Consider the following 15,976-nt stretch of genomic DNA (forward strand, 5'->3'; position numbering starts at 1 on the left):
TATATATATATATATATATATATATATATANCCAAAGCGAACGATTCAATAAACCAACTCTTGATATAGTAACTCTTCCAACAGCGCCACGCTCAAGAACAAATAGGGTGACGGGTCTAAATAGAAAAATTATTTTACTTGGTAAAAATATATTTACAATAATCGGTAGTTTAATATTTTCGGCCAGAAAGGTGTAATAAAAAAATATTTTTTTTATTTTCAATAGGTGATAGCATGCATATTGCAATTAAAGAAGTATTTATTTTTGCTATAATTTTATTTATTTTATGTAGTTTTTTAAAAGGGTCAGAGTGAACAGTATTAGAGGGCCATCAATATTAAACTACCGATTATTGTAAATATATTTTTACCAAGTAAAATAATTTTTCTATTTAGACCCGTCACCCTATTTGTTCTTGAGCGTGGCGCTGTTGGAAGAGTTACTATATCAAGAGTTGGTTTATTGAATCGTTCGCTTTGGCCTCTCTAGAATTTATTATTTTATTATAGTTTTTCTTTTCATACTAAAAGTTTTAATTCCTTTTGTTTGATAAACAATTTGGTAGGTTGCAATGATGGAAAATAAGAAAGATAAAAATAAAGGCTCATGACTCTCATCTCCCTTGGGTCTATCTGGCGTCAAGAATTGGATTGAATATGATAAAATAATTAACTATAAGCAGAAGTTTCAAGATTGGATTGAATATGATAAAATAATTAACTATAAGCAGAAGTTGAAACGATGATGCGGCAAGTTTGAACATCAATTTAACAAACGCCAATCATGTCTCTCATATTGAAACAACAAACAACATTAAGCCATAATTTACAACCACTATGTACAAGGGGGGGGGGGGGGGAAAGCAAGCAAGAAAAAGAAAAGAAATGCCTCAAACGGCCAAACGCAAAACCGCCAAAACACTAAGCATTGGCTTGTTGGATCCCTGATTCCCTTCATCTTTCATTCCACTGAGAGACTCTATTCTCTTCCTTCTTCGAAACAGCACAGCACTCCAGGTTTAAAAAAAAAAAAGAGGAAGGAAACCTCAATGAAACCCTACTAAGGCGAAGTCGATGAATTATTCCATGCGAACTCTCCAGCTAAAATATCAAACTGAACTTTGAAATGTTACAAAATAGTCATCGTCGATATTCTTCAGTGGATCTTCGCTGGCAATACTGATATACCAAGATATGGAAGCTGCATCCAAATACCAGGCCAAAAGCACAAAGTTACTATACATCGTAAGAAAGAAATGCTGCACACTAAGGCCTCGTTTGGCATCATTGCTTGCTTTTTGGTTTTCTAAGACAGAATTTTTTCATGAAGTAGTGTATAAAGAGATGATGGATTGATTGCATGCGATCCTTGTTATCTGAAGAGATGGTGGATTGCATGCAATCCTTGTATCCGGAGTGTGTCTTTGGCAATGAAAGAAAGAAATTGAAAACAACTTTTTTTTTTTTGCTATCCAAATTTTTGTAAACAAGTTGCCATTCCTCACTAGGCCAAAATTGCATTGTAAGCTAACCAACAATGACAACAAGAGAAAAGTCTTCTGGCCGATACTTCAAGTTATATATGATTAGTGCTAAAGAAAAAAAACACAAAAAAAAAGGCAACGATATCAAACGAAGCCTAATCATGCAGCATAAAGAAATTCAATGGTATGTAAACAAGAAAGCAGCAACGATACCAAATGAGGCCTAATCATTCAATAGTGTGCCGAAGTTTAGCTTGCCAAATGAAAGTATAAAGTAAATTACGTTACAGCATAAAAGCTTTTAGAATCAATTTAGGCGTCTATAACCCTGCACAATTCTCTATTTATATACCCGCAAAATCTGTAGTTTCATATATGCCCTTAAAACGTTAATTCCTTATGCATGTATCCAGGACTTAGATATCTGGGCCCCTTTTACAAAAAATTAAAGGCAAATTTATACACAGGTCCTTGACTTCAGCAACTATCCCAAGAAATCTCCAAAATTTTCATCTTCTTAAGCTTTATGTTTTCTTCCAGAAGTCCTGAGCATCATCAAGTGGTTTAAGGACTTTCTTAAAGTTGTCCGGAATGTCAAGGACCTGCTTGTGTGAAAAACTAACTCACCAACACTCCCCCATGAATTGGACGGCTCGCCAACTAAAGCTACTAGTATTTTGTGTAAGAAACTGTACTCTTCAGGGTACGCATCAAAATTCAGATTTTACAGACGTATATATATTCAAATTTTTATATTCAGATTTTTATATGTAAAAGCTCCTTGGCAAGCTTCCGTATGAAATAGGGTATAGGAGCTCATATTAACGATCTAGAGAAAATGTGTAAAGAAGCATGGAATGATTAAGTGAAAATGAAGAAATGTGAAATCCTTGAGGTTTTAGCAGCAATAATCTAACAAGTCACCACAAATAATTTGCATTAAATGCTCTGCTGTAAGAGCAAATATCACACTAGTTTCTCCGAGTAAACTGCTTATTTAAACTACATGATATGTCTTAAGGGAATTCATTCCTTTTTCATACCTGCTGCAGAAGCAACCTCCTGTTCTCTAGCTGTGTGCAACAGGATTGTCCCAGAAATGATTGTTATAAGCCCACAGAATTCAGAGGCTATGCTGCTTACATTTTGACCATACCAATCCTACATCCGTAGGAAGAAAAATTAGTCCCAAACTCCTACAGATAAGATGAATGAAGAATCTAACAAGGATGGGCGGCTACCTTGAACATTATTGTACTTGCTACTATTGTGAGGGTGGTAAACATGACATAGTAAATAGGGGAAACAATTGCTGTATTGAAGGTATCCAATGCCTGGGGAATGCCATGAAAAAAAAAAAGTGTCAGTACGTTGAAGAATTTGCCAGAATTTATTAAAACATATTAAAGCGCTCGATGAATTATAAGGCTTAATAGGTTTCCACTATCTAGATAGATATATTTGAATATATAGCAGCTGAAAATGGAAAACGAAACTAGAAAATCATATAAGATGTTTTTCATGAACATACAACCAACAAAACTATTACACCTAATAGAGATTAAAAAGATTTCAATCTAGGGTCCAATGCAGCATAATATCACCTATCACACACTACTTTCCTATACAACCATTTAACTTGCTAGTGCAGGAAGACTCAAGCAACAAGAATCCAGAAATAACCGGTAATTGAACATGACAGGAATGGCAAGAAAAACTAGCACTATCTCCGGAAATAAAACACAAAAGTGTAGTGACACAAAACATTCCATGCAGCACAAACCGCAGAAAAGAATCTTGTTTTCATGTAGTTACTCTCAATTATCAACAGAAGCAGGGATTAGATGATAACTTCCTAGTTTGACCCTCAACAAAAAAGATCCTCATCTACTAAAGTTCAGACTAATTGAATAGACGAAAATGAGAGGAAAGACTACTATCCTGGCATTCAACAAAATAAAAATCTCGATAGATGATCAAAATTCGATGCAATGACTTGAAACAAAAGCATATTTGTAATCTGTAATACAAGCTCTTGAAAATCAGGAACATATGTTATCTTTTAATTTGTGTTGTGAGTAGTACACATGAAACAGGTGTAAGTAAGAACCTTGTTCAGATAATTTAATTGAGAGACGACACAGACGATGGCAACTGTGACAAAGACCCATGTCTGGGGATAAGCAACCTGACTTATCCCTTCCAATGTAAGTTTTATAGCAATTCCAATAGCCTTTATGCTAACTACCTGTAGAGCAACACAGAAAAAGGAAAAGGTTAAACAAAATAACACATTCCTCCGAACATGTGAAACCTAACAATAATCAAGTATTAAGAGAACGAGATTGGATTATATACCGTCAATGAACCCATTAAGGAACAGATCCCTAGATAAATCAAGATGTTTGTCTGCCCATAGCGGGGTTCAAAATGTACTATCAATGCCACTACAAATGCTAATGTGGCCGTTGCATATACTAGAAATGCTGCCAACGAAAAGAAGTTCTTTAAGGAAAGTTAATAATGCATCATATGCGAAAAAAGAAAGGGGGCTTCATATCTATGTTGATGTAAAATCATCTATTTACATGTATAACCATGCAAAAACTGAATTGGAGAAGAAGCTTCTTCCCAAAAATAGCCTTTAAGTTGGTTAGCCATCCATTTCATGATGTTTAAAGGCCATTTTGTAAGTACAAGGTCATATATGTGATCATATGATTTTCAAAGAAAATATGGCATTTTAAAATTTATAAGACAGTTTTTGAAAAGCTGATTTTGCAGTGGTGGATATGTAAATTAGAGAAAAATGACAAAAGAATCTTCACCATACCAGGTTGAGTGGCCAGCTTCCATATTTCTTCCACCGAACTTGGTGTGTGCTCTTGTGGTGCATGAATCACAATAACAACTGAACCAACTATGCAAGATACACACCCCAGCACACCAAGTTTTTGTAACCGTTCCTTCAGCATGAAGTGGGCCAAAACAGCACTATGCAGTTCAAGGAGGTATATTAAGATCATAATATTCACCAAGAAATCAAATTAGATCAGCAAAAGTGTTCCTTTTGATTTTACCTTACAATAATACTCAATGCACCAAGAGGAGTTACAAGAACTGCTGGAGCAAAAACATAAGCAACAAAGTTTGCCACCTCACCAACCAGCACTGTTGTGAAGAAACTTTGGATATAAATTAACAAGTTTCCAAATAAATTTTTTTCATCAGCAATATTGACTGACTTACTGGTAATCATTCCAGCCCACCATAGTGGCTCTAGTAGGTATGTGTATCCTCCAACACCTACAATATAATAAGAAAGAGAATTAAAATCAGTTTGTACAAAGCTGTCTGTCTTTCCTTTCAATATATCATTATTCTAATCTTTGGTATGGCATTGCACCCTTAATATCTATTTGATTATTGTTTCAATGACGGTTCTTTCAATGAATGTTTAGTAAAAGAGAAAGTTTTGCTAATTCGCTCTGCGACATCTATGCCTACTTTACCTCCAAAGTTCCTCCCATTGGTTTCAATTCACATTTAGAAACATTTTCTTTATCATAAACCAATTTTAGAAATTATTTCAGCAAAGCATACACCATAGTAATATTATCTCGTGATCTCGATTTCCGTATAGAATATCATGTTGGGAAGTCCCATAGTATAATTTGAAAAGTTAAATATTCTCCTTACTGAATACTGATTCAAGTATGCAGTTACCTTGACGCAGAGATTCCACCTGAGGTGCCAAACATGCTCTCTATACAGGCACCTATAGCTATTTTATAGTAGCTAAGATCCTTAACTGCTTATAATTGAATAAAAACCTTAGACTACATGCTTTGTCCAGATAAGTGCATTGACATCCAGACTTGCTACAATTTTGCTTTAAATACTTAGATCAAAAGTCAAACTAAGAAGATAACTTTAACGGTACAAAATACTAGACTCTCAAAACTAGTAGCTGCCATTCCTCAAGTTGGCACAACATTCTGCATTAAGGGCCTTTTTGGCCCAGCAGTATAGTTTAGTTGTTCAACACATCGTTGTTTGAGTGGTGTTGCTTGGAGATGCACTAATTGTTCATACACTGAATCCCTTCCAACAACTTCTCTGTAGCAGAATCAAAAGCTCCAAATTGCAGCTTCTATTTTAGCCTCAATATCTTATTTATGCTTCTTGCCGCCGTCAAAAGCCCCAACTTATATGCCAAACACTTCAGTAGAGGTAGCTGCAGGTGAATAGAATATACCAGGCCAAATGGGCACTAAGGAGGGTTTGATGATCTTTAGCATCACGGAAATGCAAAAAATATCTTTAGCTATGTATGAGATTTGTTACGTTTCTGGGGAAATCTCATTCCAAGTACAGGGGATGACAAATCTCTCCAATCCATGTTCGATCTCCCTCTCGAAACGAGGCCCTCCTGATCAAGCTACGTGGCAACAAACTCGTAATGTCACCTCCGACGGAATGAAAGCCTCTTCAGTGCCCTTTTCTAACATATGCTTCTGATTACTGCATATTTATTTATTGTTGTCGAGATCTACGTCATGAGTTGGCTCCAGAACCAGAAGAAAAGCCAGCGCTGTGCTCTCAAAATGCAGATAACATACAGACATGAATGCAGAGCCTAAGTACAAAAGATCCATAGAGAAAATCTAACCTCAATTTTACAAATGTAGCATAAAATCAGCTCATCAACAACATCGAAAGAGCCGCAGAAATCGAGAGATCTTAAAGCATGATCGTCAACATTGAGACAACCAAATATGGGATCACAGCCAAAAAAAAAAAGAACACATCAAATCCACATATCACAGAATGCAAAAGCAAAAATTCAAACCAAACGAATCTACGTAGAAACAGAAAAAGTTGAACCGAGATCTAGGGTTTCGGTGGAGGGCACCTGCGCGAGTCCCGGATTTGCCGGCGCGCTTGAGCCCCTTCTTCTTGAGGATGAAGCTCGCCCCGATGAAGGCGCTCGACACCACGGCGAGGATGAGGCCCTTGGTGTTATCCGAAACCCCCATCCCCACTCCCCCAATCCCCTACTCCTCCCCCTTCTCCCTTCTCCCCTCTCTCTCTCGCTACACCCAATTCCACCTCCTCAGCAAAGAAGAGATCGTACAAAAGGAGAGGAGAGGGAGTCAAATCCCCCACCACCACCACCGAATCTCCCGCCACCGAGTTCGAAATTCGGGGTTAGGGTTTTCAAAATGGGAGGGAGCGCGAAGGAGGGAAATGGGGATCGTCGTCTTCGTCGTCGTCGTCGTCGTCTTCCTCGACCGGGCCCAGAGAGGAGAGAGAGGAGAGAGAGACGCTCAGACGTGGGAATTGGAGGGACGGGGCGTGGGCGTTTCGTGTCGTGGAATCGCTTTCTCGGTGTAACGGTTGTTTTTTTTTTTTTTTTTTTTTTTTTTTTTTTTTTTTTTTTTTAAACCTAGGCCGGCTCCGCAACAAACTATTTACATGGACACCGGGCGCACCACGTCATCCATAGACCGCCCAAGACCGACCATCCTATAAAAAAAGGAAAAAAAAAAAAAACTTATACCACCCTGTCTCATTCTTCGCCGTGTATTATTTTTATCTCTATCCAAAATTATAATTTTTTCTTTGTGACTTAATTTTTTAAAAAAGCATTATAAAATACCCAACAAATTATTAGATAAGGCAAAATTAATACGTCACAACGGATTAGAGACTCTCCAACAAAATATTATTGGAGCGGCCACTCAGCTTTATCCCTATAAAAATAATTTTTAGTATCTTTAAAAAGAGAGCGGGTAGACTTTACTTTGGCCCCGTGTGATTCAGCTCATGCTTACTTTATCATCTTGTGAATTTAAAGTTACATTTAAATATTTTTTAGTTATCACAAATAGATTTTTTTTCGATAAACATAAAGATAAAACTATAGAGCATTAAGTGCAACTTTTGAATTAAGGTGGTAAAATAAAACTGAGCTAAATCATAAGGAACAAATTGAAGTTTACTCTTATATGTAGTGTTCTTACAAATCGATTACATTAAATGATGTATATCTATAATGGTAAAAAATCTTTATTTGTATACTTATGTGTGAGATAAAAATAATTTACTGTGTATAATGATCGTTTCATATAATAATATTTGTTATATAAAAAACTTTTATGCAGAAAACTGACTCTGAGAAAATCCATTTCTTACTGATCATTTCATTGTTAAATATTAATATTTACTCAGAAATTTCATTTCACACAAAAATATAAAAAATATCACTATGTTATATTCGGTTAAAGTTTTTTCATCTCAATGTCTTAACGCTTATTTGTTTTTTGCTTTACAATATTACGAGAATTTTCAACATTTTGCATTAAAAGATATTTAAATTATTATCATTCAATTCCAATAGTTTTGAAGATGTTGATGGAGCAATAGAATTATTACTGATTCTTAACTAGTAAGCATATAAGATTAACATGGGTTAGGAGTTGTTCTTATTTCTATATTTGATGAAAATTATTAATTGTTCATTGATTTGAATCTATATATTTTTAACAACCTTCAAACTTAAAGTGACGTGATAAATTAATAAAAATGTGACATTCCAAATATAAAATATATTCAAAATATTTTAAAATATAAAAAAACTGCCCCAATGTTATTTAGGCATCGATTTTTGACGAAAAAACTGTTTAACTGTTATATAAAAAACTTCCACAATCCAAAGAATGACAGATTAATGCCCATCTATGTAGGAATGTCAACGAGTCAACTCGGAGCAGATTATCAAAAATATGAATCTGAACCAGACGACCAAAATCGAAACCTGAACTTGAACTCGAACCTTAATTCGAATCCAAATCCGACCAAGTTTGAAAATCCAAATCCAAAACCGAACCCAACCGCCGAAACCAGACTCCGAATCCGAAATAATTATTCTTTTCACCGTACTTCAAAATATAATATTACATTAAAATCTAATGTTTACATTTTAAATACAATATTAAATATTTATTATTCGGGTTCGGGTTCAATACAAACAAAGTTTATATCTGAGTCCGAATCCGTCGAGTTTTTATTTTTCATATTCGTATCTGAAACCATTTTTATTTAACATCAGGGAGACCCGCCAAGTTCGGCTTCGGGCTCCGGTAAAATTTCGGGTATTCGCACTCAACGACGTGTCTGGGTCTACGGGAGGATGCGGTGGACCGGGTCCATGAAAACAAATATCGTGCCAGCTGGGCTAGATCCGAGTGGAGACACGCGGCGCGTGGTCGCGGTGTACGGAGCACAGGCGTGGGTGGGGCCCACGACCACGACCCGGAGAGGGAAAGAGCCAAGCGGGAGACAGCTACAAATGTAAGCGCCGTAACGGTAGGTGTTTCGCGTGGGTAGTTAGTAGTTGCCACGTTTGACGATGATGTATAATCCAATTTAATTTAGGTAAAAATGCACCGAGACCCCTCACCTATGGAATTTTACTGAAATAGTCCCTCACCATATTTTGATAAGAAAAAACTTCAGATAGTTTCGTACTTTCTTATTTTAGTATCCTGTGGTTTAAAATGTATCAAGTTAGTATTCTGTTGTTTTATTTTTATCCTTTTATTAGCTTTTTTGTTAATATTTTATTAAATTATATATAAAAAACTTCAGATACTTTACCTAAGTTTATCGAATATTCACTTTACTATCCTTTAGTTTTAACTTTGTTACTGATTTAACAAAAAAATTAGTGAAATTAATATAAAAAGATAAAAATGAAACCACGGGACACTAAATTGATACAACTTTAAACCACAGGGTACTAAAATGAGAAAGTGTGAAACCACGGGAATAGTATTTAAAGTTTTTTCTTTTAATAAACTAGAGTTTAGATTATTTTTATTTTTTTTGCCATTTGTTTGTATGGCTACGGAATTAAAGTTTTTTCAGTTCTACTCTTCGTTTGACAGAAAGTGAATAACATAAAAACTAAAAATATGATAAATAGATTAATATTTTATTATTTTTTTCATATATTTTTATAATTTATTTCAGTCTGGAGTCGAATAAAATCAATCATGCTATTTTAGAAAGTTTGAGTTTCGAATGAATTAGATGAATTTATTTACTATAAACCAAATAATGAAAGTGAGCATTTATGACTGAAAATCACTCACCCTGCTGGAAATGTTACCGGTTCGACCAATAACACCAACACACGTTACAAATTATTAATCGTTAATTTACATGTATATTAGAAAAATAAATAATATAATTTAATTGCTAAAAATTAATTTAAGCTGTTCATTTGGATGCGGCAATGAGTCAATGACAAATGAATTGGAAAAAAAAAATAGTGGAAAACTCCCCAACAACCCCTCATTGGAGAGCTCCAATAAGTCAGACTGTCACCACGTGCATTTTTATCTGGTTCCAAGAGTTATAATTTTTTTATTTAAAATTTATTTTTCTAAAAAAAAAAATAGTATTAAAAGATATCCAATAAGTTAATAGAAGATAACGTTGGATAAAAGATCAACAATAAGGAAAAAAAAAAAAATTCACCGACCGTCTCTCGTACAAGTGGCAAAAGGGTTGGGTGGTTGGTATTCGAGATCCAAGTTCGAATTCTAATTGATTTACATTTCCAGCTAAGTTTATTTCTAAATAAAATAAAGGAAAAACTTCAAAAAACCCCTATGTGGTTTCGTGGTTTCTTACTTTGCCCCCTATAGTTTAAAATGTATCAAATTGCTCCCCTGTGGTTTCGTTTTTATCTTTTCAGTAGCTTTTTCGTTAAATTTTTATTAAATTATATACAAAAAACTTAGATACCCATCTAGATTTATCAAATATTCATTTTAGTACCCTTTAATTTTAACTTTATCACTGATTTAAGAAAAAAAAATAAAATTGATAAGAAAAAGAGAAAAAAGAAATCACAGGGGAGCAAATTGATACATTTTAAACCACAGGAGGGCAAAGTGAGAAACTATGAAACCACAGGGGGTTTTTTGAAGTTTTTTCTAAAATAAAGAAAGCGGTCTTTTTCTCTCCAAAAAAAAAAAAACAATAAGAAAAAAAAATTCAAATGGTTCAGCAAAAAAATAAAAGGTCTATTGATTCACTAATCGAATTATTGATTTGAATGATTAAATACGGTTTATTTGAAGGACTGATTCATGGTCCAACCAGCCAATTTGAATCGTTATTTGGTTTCATCCTTCTCAACTTTTATTTTTCAGTCAAGTTATTCTAGCTGTTTAAGGTCAAAGTTTTATAAAATTTAATCTCTTAATTAGCTATTACCCACTTTCTCAATCCAATTTTTTTATTAAACTTATTTTTTTGGGAAAAAAATATGTTACTTGCTTCGTTCAGTTTTTCGAAATAAACTTAACGAGAAATATGAAGCGATTAAATTTTGAATTTAAAACTTCAAATACCAATCATAAATAGGGATGTCAATGGGTATGGATACCCGAAATTTTATCTGAATCCGAACCCGAATAAAACGGATATATTCGATGCTAACTGAATATGGATTCGGATATGAATTTTGACTGTATCTGACCCGAACCCGAATTTATTTTGTATAATATATATATATATTTGATATTATATTTGAATTTGTATTTTAAAAATTTAGATTTATTATAATATATTTTGAAATATTGAAAAAAGAAATAATTGTTTCGGATTCGGGTTTCGAATTTTTGGTCGGGTTCGGGTTTGGATATGGATTTTTAAAATCCATCATATTTGGATTCAGGTTCGGATCTCGAGTTTGAAGTCGGGTTCGGGTTCGAGTTTTTGAAAATTCGCCCCGAATCAGACCCGTTGACATCTCTAATCATAAATCCCGAGTCACTGCAACAGGTATGGTCGGTATTAAAATTGCTTAATTTAGAAAACATAGAGAAGTTTAGGAGGTGTAGCGAGTTACAAAAAACTCTTTCCGAGAAGACCCTTGGAAAAACGTTCACTGGGGTTGTTTCAGAATGTTCTAAACTTGAGGGGGTCAACATACATTTTGACCAATCTAATTTATATGGATGTTGACACATCCATCCAAGGATATGGGAAAAATTTTGCTGAGAAATAACGGAGTTGTGGGCCATACCATAAATAAATGAAACATGTGGGCTGTTTGCGACAAAAGCTCAGAAGGAAAGTGCCACAGCCAAGCATGTTACACGGGATCCGATGAGTGCGAAATAACTCCTTTTTTTTTCTAAAAAAAACTTCAAATACCATCTCCCTAATTTCACACTTTTTCACTTTAGTATCCTATAGTTTAAAGTGCATCAATTTAGTATCCTGTGATTTCATTTTTATCTTTTATTATCAATTTCACTAATTTTTTTCGTTAAATCAGTAACGAAATTAAAACTAAATGATATTAAAGTGAATATTCGATTAACCTAGATAGGGTATCTGAAGTTTTTTTGTATATAATTTAACAAAATATTAACAAAAAAGCAGATGAAAAGATAAAAATGAAACCACATGACACTAGTATCCTGTGATTTCATTTTTATCTTTTATTATCAATTTCACTAATTTTTTTCGTTAAATCAGTAACGAAATTAAAACTAAATGATATTAAAGTGAATATTCGATTAACCTAGATAGGGTATCTGAAGTTTTTTTGTATATAATTTAACAAAATATTAACAAAAAAGCAGATGAAAAGATAAAAATGAAACCACATGACACTAACTTGATACTAAAGTGAGAAAGTGCGAAACCGCACAGATGGTATTTGAAGTTTACCTTTTTCTTTTGCCTTTTCTTTCTTTATTTTTTTGTTAAAAATATATAAAATTTATGACTAAAATATAGAAATTTTTTTATAAACACTTTTCTTTTCACTCCTTCTTCCTAACTTTTAAAATTCTATATTTTCTCATGTTAAAAATTAGGTTGATATATTTTAGGTTCCATCACTATTTCGTCAATTTCTTATAATTTATATCGAAAATATCTTTAAAAATAACAAAAATATATTAAAAATTAATTTTTTAAAGTAAGTGTAATTTGATCATTTCGTTCTCTCCATTGACGTTGTAATTCTCTAAAAATATTTTTAAAATTTTTAGGTGTAGGTTTTCGAAAGTTGGGAGAGAAAAGTGAAACAACGAGTATTTAGAGAAAAGTTTTTTATATTTTAGCCAAATTTTATCTCAACTATTTGGATTTGGCTGCCTAATCTTTAAAAATTTTGATTTTATTATCTGATCTTTTGGCTTATTTTGATTTGAGTCAATAGTAACTCTTGAATTTCAACATTTGAATGCACCGTTGGTTTTTTTCAAATTTAGTTAGTATATTTTATATAATTATGTAACTATAAATATATCGAATTAAGCAAGTAGCTTAAATTTTTGTATATGAAGAGTCATCAAATCATTTAAATTAAAAAATTGGATATTAAAATTAAAATTTAGAAAGATTGAGTTGTCGAATCAAAATAGTCTATAGTTCGAATAAGTGTTATACATTTTTACTTTTTTGTGTAATTTTCTAGGTAAAGGATTTTGCATATGTTGGTAATATTTTTACAGTAAAATCGTATAGAACTTATTTGAAGGACTAATCTATTCTTTCAAAATTTTGATTTTGCTATTCAACCTTTTAATCTATTTGATTTGAATTAGCCAATGATATTTTAACTTCAAAATTTAAGTTACATGATTTAGATATATCTAAACCGCTAAACTTGTAAACAATTCATATTAATCACTAAAAATTATTAATTTTGAGCTCTTTTGATCCATAGGCAAATGATATTAAAAAAATATAAAATTTATTTTTTATATACTTTAAATACTCTAAATTAATTGTAACGAAGCCGATCATTAATGCAGAAGTTCTACATCGAAAACGACTTGATTGCACGAACGTCTTCGTGCTTCTAAAAGCACCACAGTTGAAGTCTACAAATATACATGTCATAGATAAATGGCATTAAGCCAAATAAATAACAAGAAGATGTTATTTTGGAGTAAATTTATGATTGCAATTACAAATAATAAATCAAATTCCTGTTTAGTCAAAGTGTAAAAAAGTATTATATTTGATTAAATATTCAAATGCATCATCAAGACCTTCTGGATTTGTTCCAAGTCTAATTTCTGTGGGCAGTGGGCATGCAGCAGCCTGTTAAGGGAAGCCCCTCTTTATCTAAGACCCATTCAAGATCAAACAAGTACGACAATTTTCAAATTGTGTTTTTCTTTTTTTATTATTATTATTATTTTTTAAGTTGAATGTTGTGTTGATCTGAAATTTCAAGAGACAAATCTCAATCCTTCTAGCACTTAGAAATTCATATCTAGTCCTACTTTGGTACATCTTTCAAATGCCACGATCTATTCGAAGAGTCGATTTGGTCTCGTTTCAGCTTTTACTTTCAACATAGTATCAGCGACAGTCAGAATTTTTTGTAGAGCTATTGTAAAAGCTCTGTCTGAAACTTCTGCTGTAACAACAAGCATAAATGAGATTGTGAGCCTTAAAAGAAAATGTTTCTAGTTAATACTTTTGATTTTTACAATAGAAAAAAATTTCTTTTGTAGTAGTATATCCTACAACTGGGGGAAGTAGGTTTTAATTCTTCATCAATAAATTAACGGAGAAATTCCACTATCTTAGTTAGTAATATTAGCTAATCAATTTTGTTGCAAAAGCAAGTATGTTAATCTTAATACATTACAAATATAATCAGATTCAATATATCCGTTCTTGTTAAATACTACAAAATAATTGTTATTCTCTTGAGATGTTTGGTTGGGGGATAAAGGTGGAATAAAGGGTTTATTCCACTCTTATCCCCCAAACATAAACAAAAAATGGTAGGAACACTAATTCTCTTCTTAACGGGCTATTCTAGAATAGAATAGCCAGTTAAGGAGTGGGAACTAGTGTTCCCATCCCAAGGTGGAATAAGCTGGGATAACCCAGCTTGTTCCACCCGTGAAGAGAGAGAGAGAGTGAGTGAGTGAGAGAATTTTTAATTTATTATAAAATTTAAATTTCGTAAGTTTAAAAATTAAAATTACAAAATTTAAAATTTAAATTGTTTAATTTTAAATTTTAAATTTTGATATTTTAATTTTTTTATTTAGAATTTGATATTTTGTATTTTTAAATTAAAATTTCATCTTAAATTTAAAGTTTAAAATTTAAAATTTTAATTTTTTANAAAAATTCAAATTATAATATAAAAGAAAAAAAATAATATTATTATTTTTTATTTATAACTATCCATTTTAATTCTTATTCCATCTAATCTAACCAAACGCTATTTTTCTTATTTTCAGGAATAACCCAATTTTCATCCAAACGCTAGATTGATCTAATTCTCGCTTATACCTCAGTTTATACATATCCCCAGAATACCCACTTTTTGCTTATCCTCGAACCAAACGATACCTAAAAGTTTAAGTTATTAGAAAACAGTGTTTATATATTTTATATTTAACATTTCTTCTCACATCTGGACTTGAGAGTTTTTTTCAAGACTAATGACATGAACTTGAATTAAATGGGAAAAAATTAATAATATTAGACGTCTGGTATGACTCAAACTCTATACCATTCGAAATAGTCATTGTACTCTAAACATTTAAGCTGTTAAAGGATGATATTTTATACATTTTTATATTTAACAGTTGTATATACCGAACATTGTTTTGTCAGCATCATTACCTGATTTATTTATTTATTTTTTTTAAAGCATGACTCCAAAATAAAGTCATTGTCCTGCAGGCCACCCATGATGACTACAGGACACTTGCATCCAAATTCCTGCACCAGCTATTGTGTCACCATTTGGCTCTAATTGGTCTAAAATTGAAGCATTTCCTTGTCAAACTTAGCCTATTAATTCTTAGTTGTTGTTATCATGTATCACAATATCCTTTTTGGTTTTGACTCCCTTTTTTCAATGTGATATACCTACTTACTTATTCCTATTCAAAAAAGTAAAATATCTGATGCCCACTTGATTAATCAATGGGGCACCTCCTTATGCAACTTTGAAATTTTGTTTCCTAGCACATTAATTAATATATAATACTATATATATATATATATACATTCTATATTGGGATGTACATTTTACATCAGTAAATTTNATATATATACTATATTAGGATGTACATTTTACATCAGTAGATTTAAAGAGACTTTACATAGTTACTAATAATAATAATAAAAAATAAATAAACAAGATAAGTGAGCAAATATGCGCTGCAAAGAGACGGAGTGTAAACTGTGCCTCAATAATATTTACTTGAATGCTTTTGTTGATTATGAAATGTAAAAGGGTGGAATGCGCAAGTGGTCTGATTTTTTTATTTTCAAACTTACGTCATGCTGTAGAGGATCATTTGTTATGTTTTAGTACAATTTTACTTTGTCTGATTATCTATAATTTTATTTTTATTTCACCATAAAAGAATTTGTCATTACGAATTACCAAGGATGACAAAAGATGCTGGTTC

The 15,976-nt window shown here is 32.4% G+C and overlaps 1 protein-coding gene across 2 annotated transcripts; it reads right to left on the reverse strand.

Annotated features, from left to right (window-relative positions):
• On the reverse strand, window positions 905-6,871 carry LOC109726987 (probable magnesium transporter NIPA6). 2 transcript variants are annotated; one of them, XM_020256829.1, is made up of 10 exons: window positions 6,400-6,503; window positions 6,157-6,226; window positions 4,734-4,790; window positions 4,565-4,655; window positions 4,318-4,478; window positions 3,843-3,970; window positions 3,595-3,732; window positions 2,726-2,818; window positions 2,528-2,645; window positions 905-1,201 (listed from the first exon to the last, which is right to left on the reverse strand). In XM_020256829.1, the coding sequence occupies exons 3-10, from the start codon at window positions 4,741-4,743 to the stop codon at window positions 1,110-1,112; spliced, it is 831 nt and encodes a 276-aa protein (XP_020112418.1). In that variant the 5' UTR covers window positions 4,744-4,790; window positions 6,157-6,226; window positions 6,400-6,503; the 3' UTR covers window positions 905-1,109. The 2 variants fall into 2 exon arrangements, with proteins under 2 accessions (XP_020112418.1, XP_020112417.1); XM_020256828.1 differs by lacking the exon at window positions 6,157-6,226 and having other exon boundaries at window positions 6,400-6,871.

The sequence above is a fragment of the Ananas comosus genome, linkage group 22, assembly GCF_001540865.1.
Source record: "Ananas comosus cultivar F153 linkage group 22, ASM154086v1, whole genome shotgun sequence".
Classification (NCBI taxonomy): Eukaryota; Viridiplantae; Streptophyta; class Magnoliopsida; order Poales; family Bromeliaceae; genus Ananas; species Ananas comosus.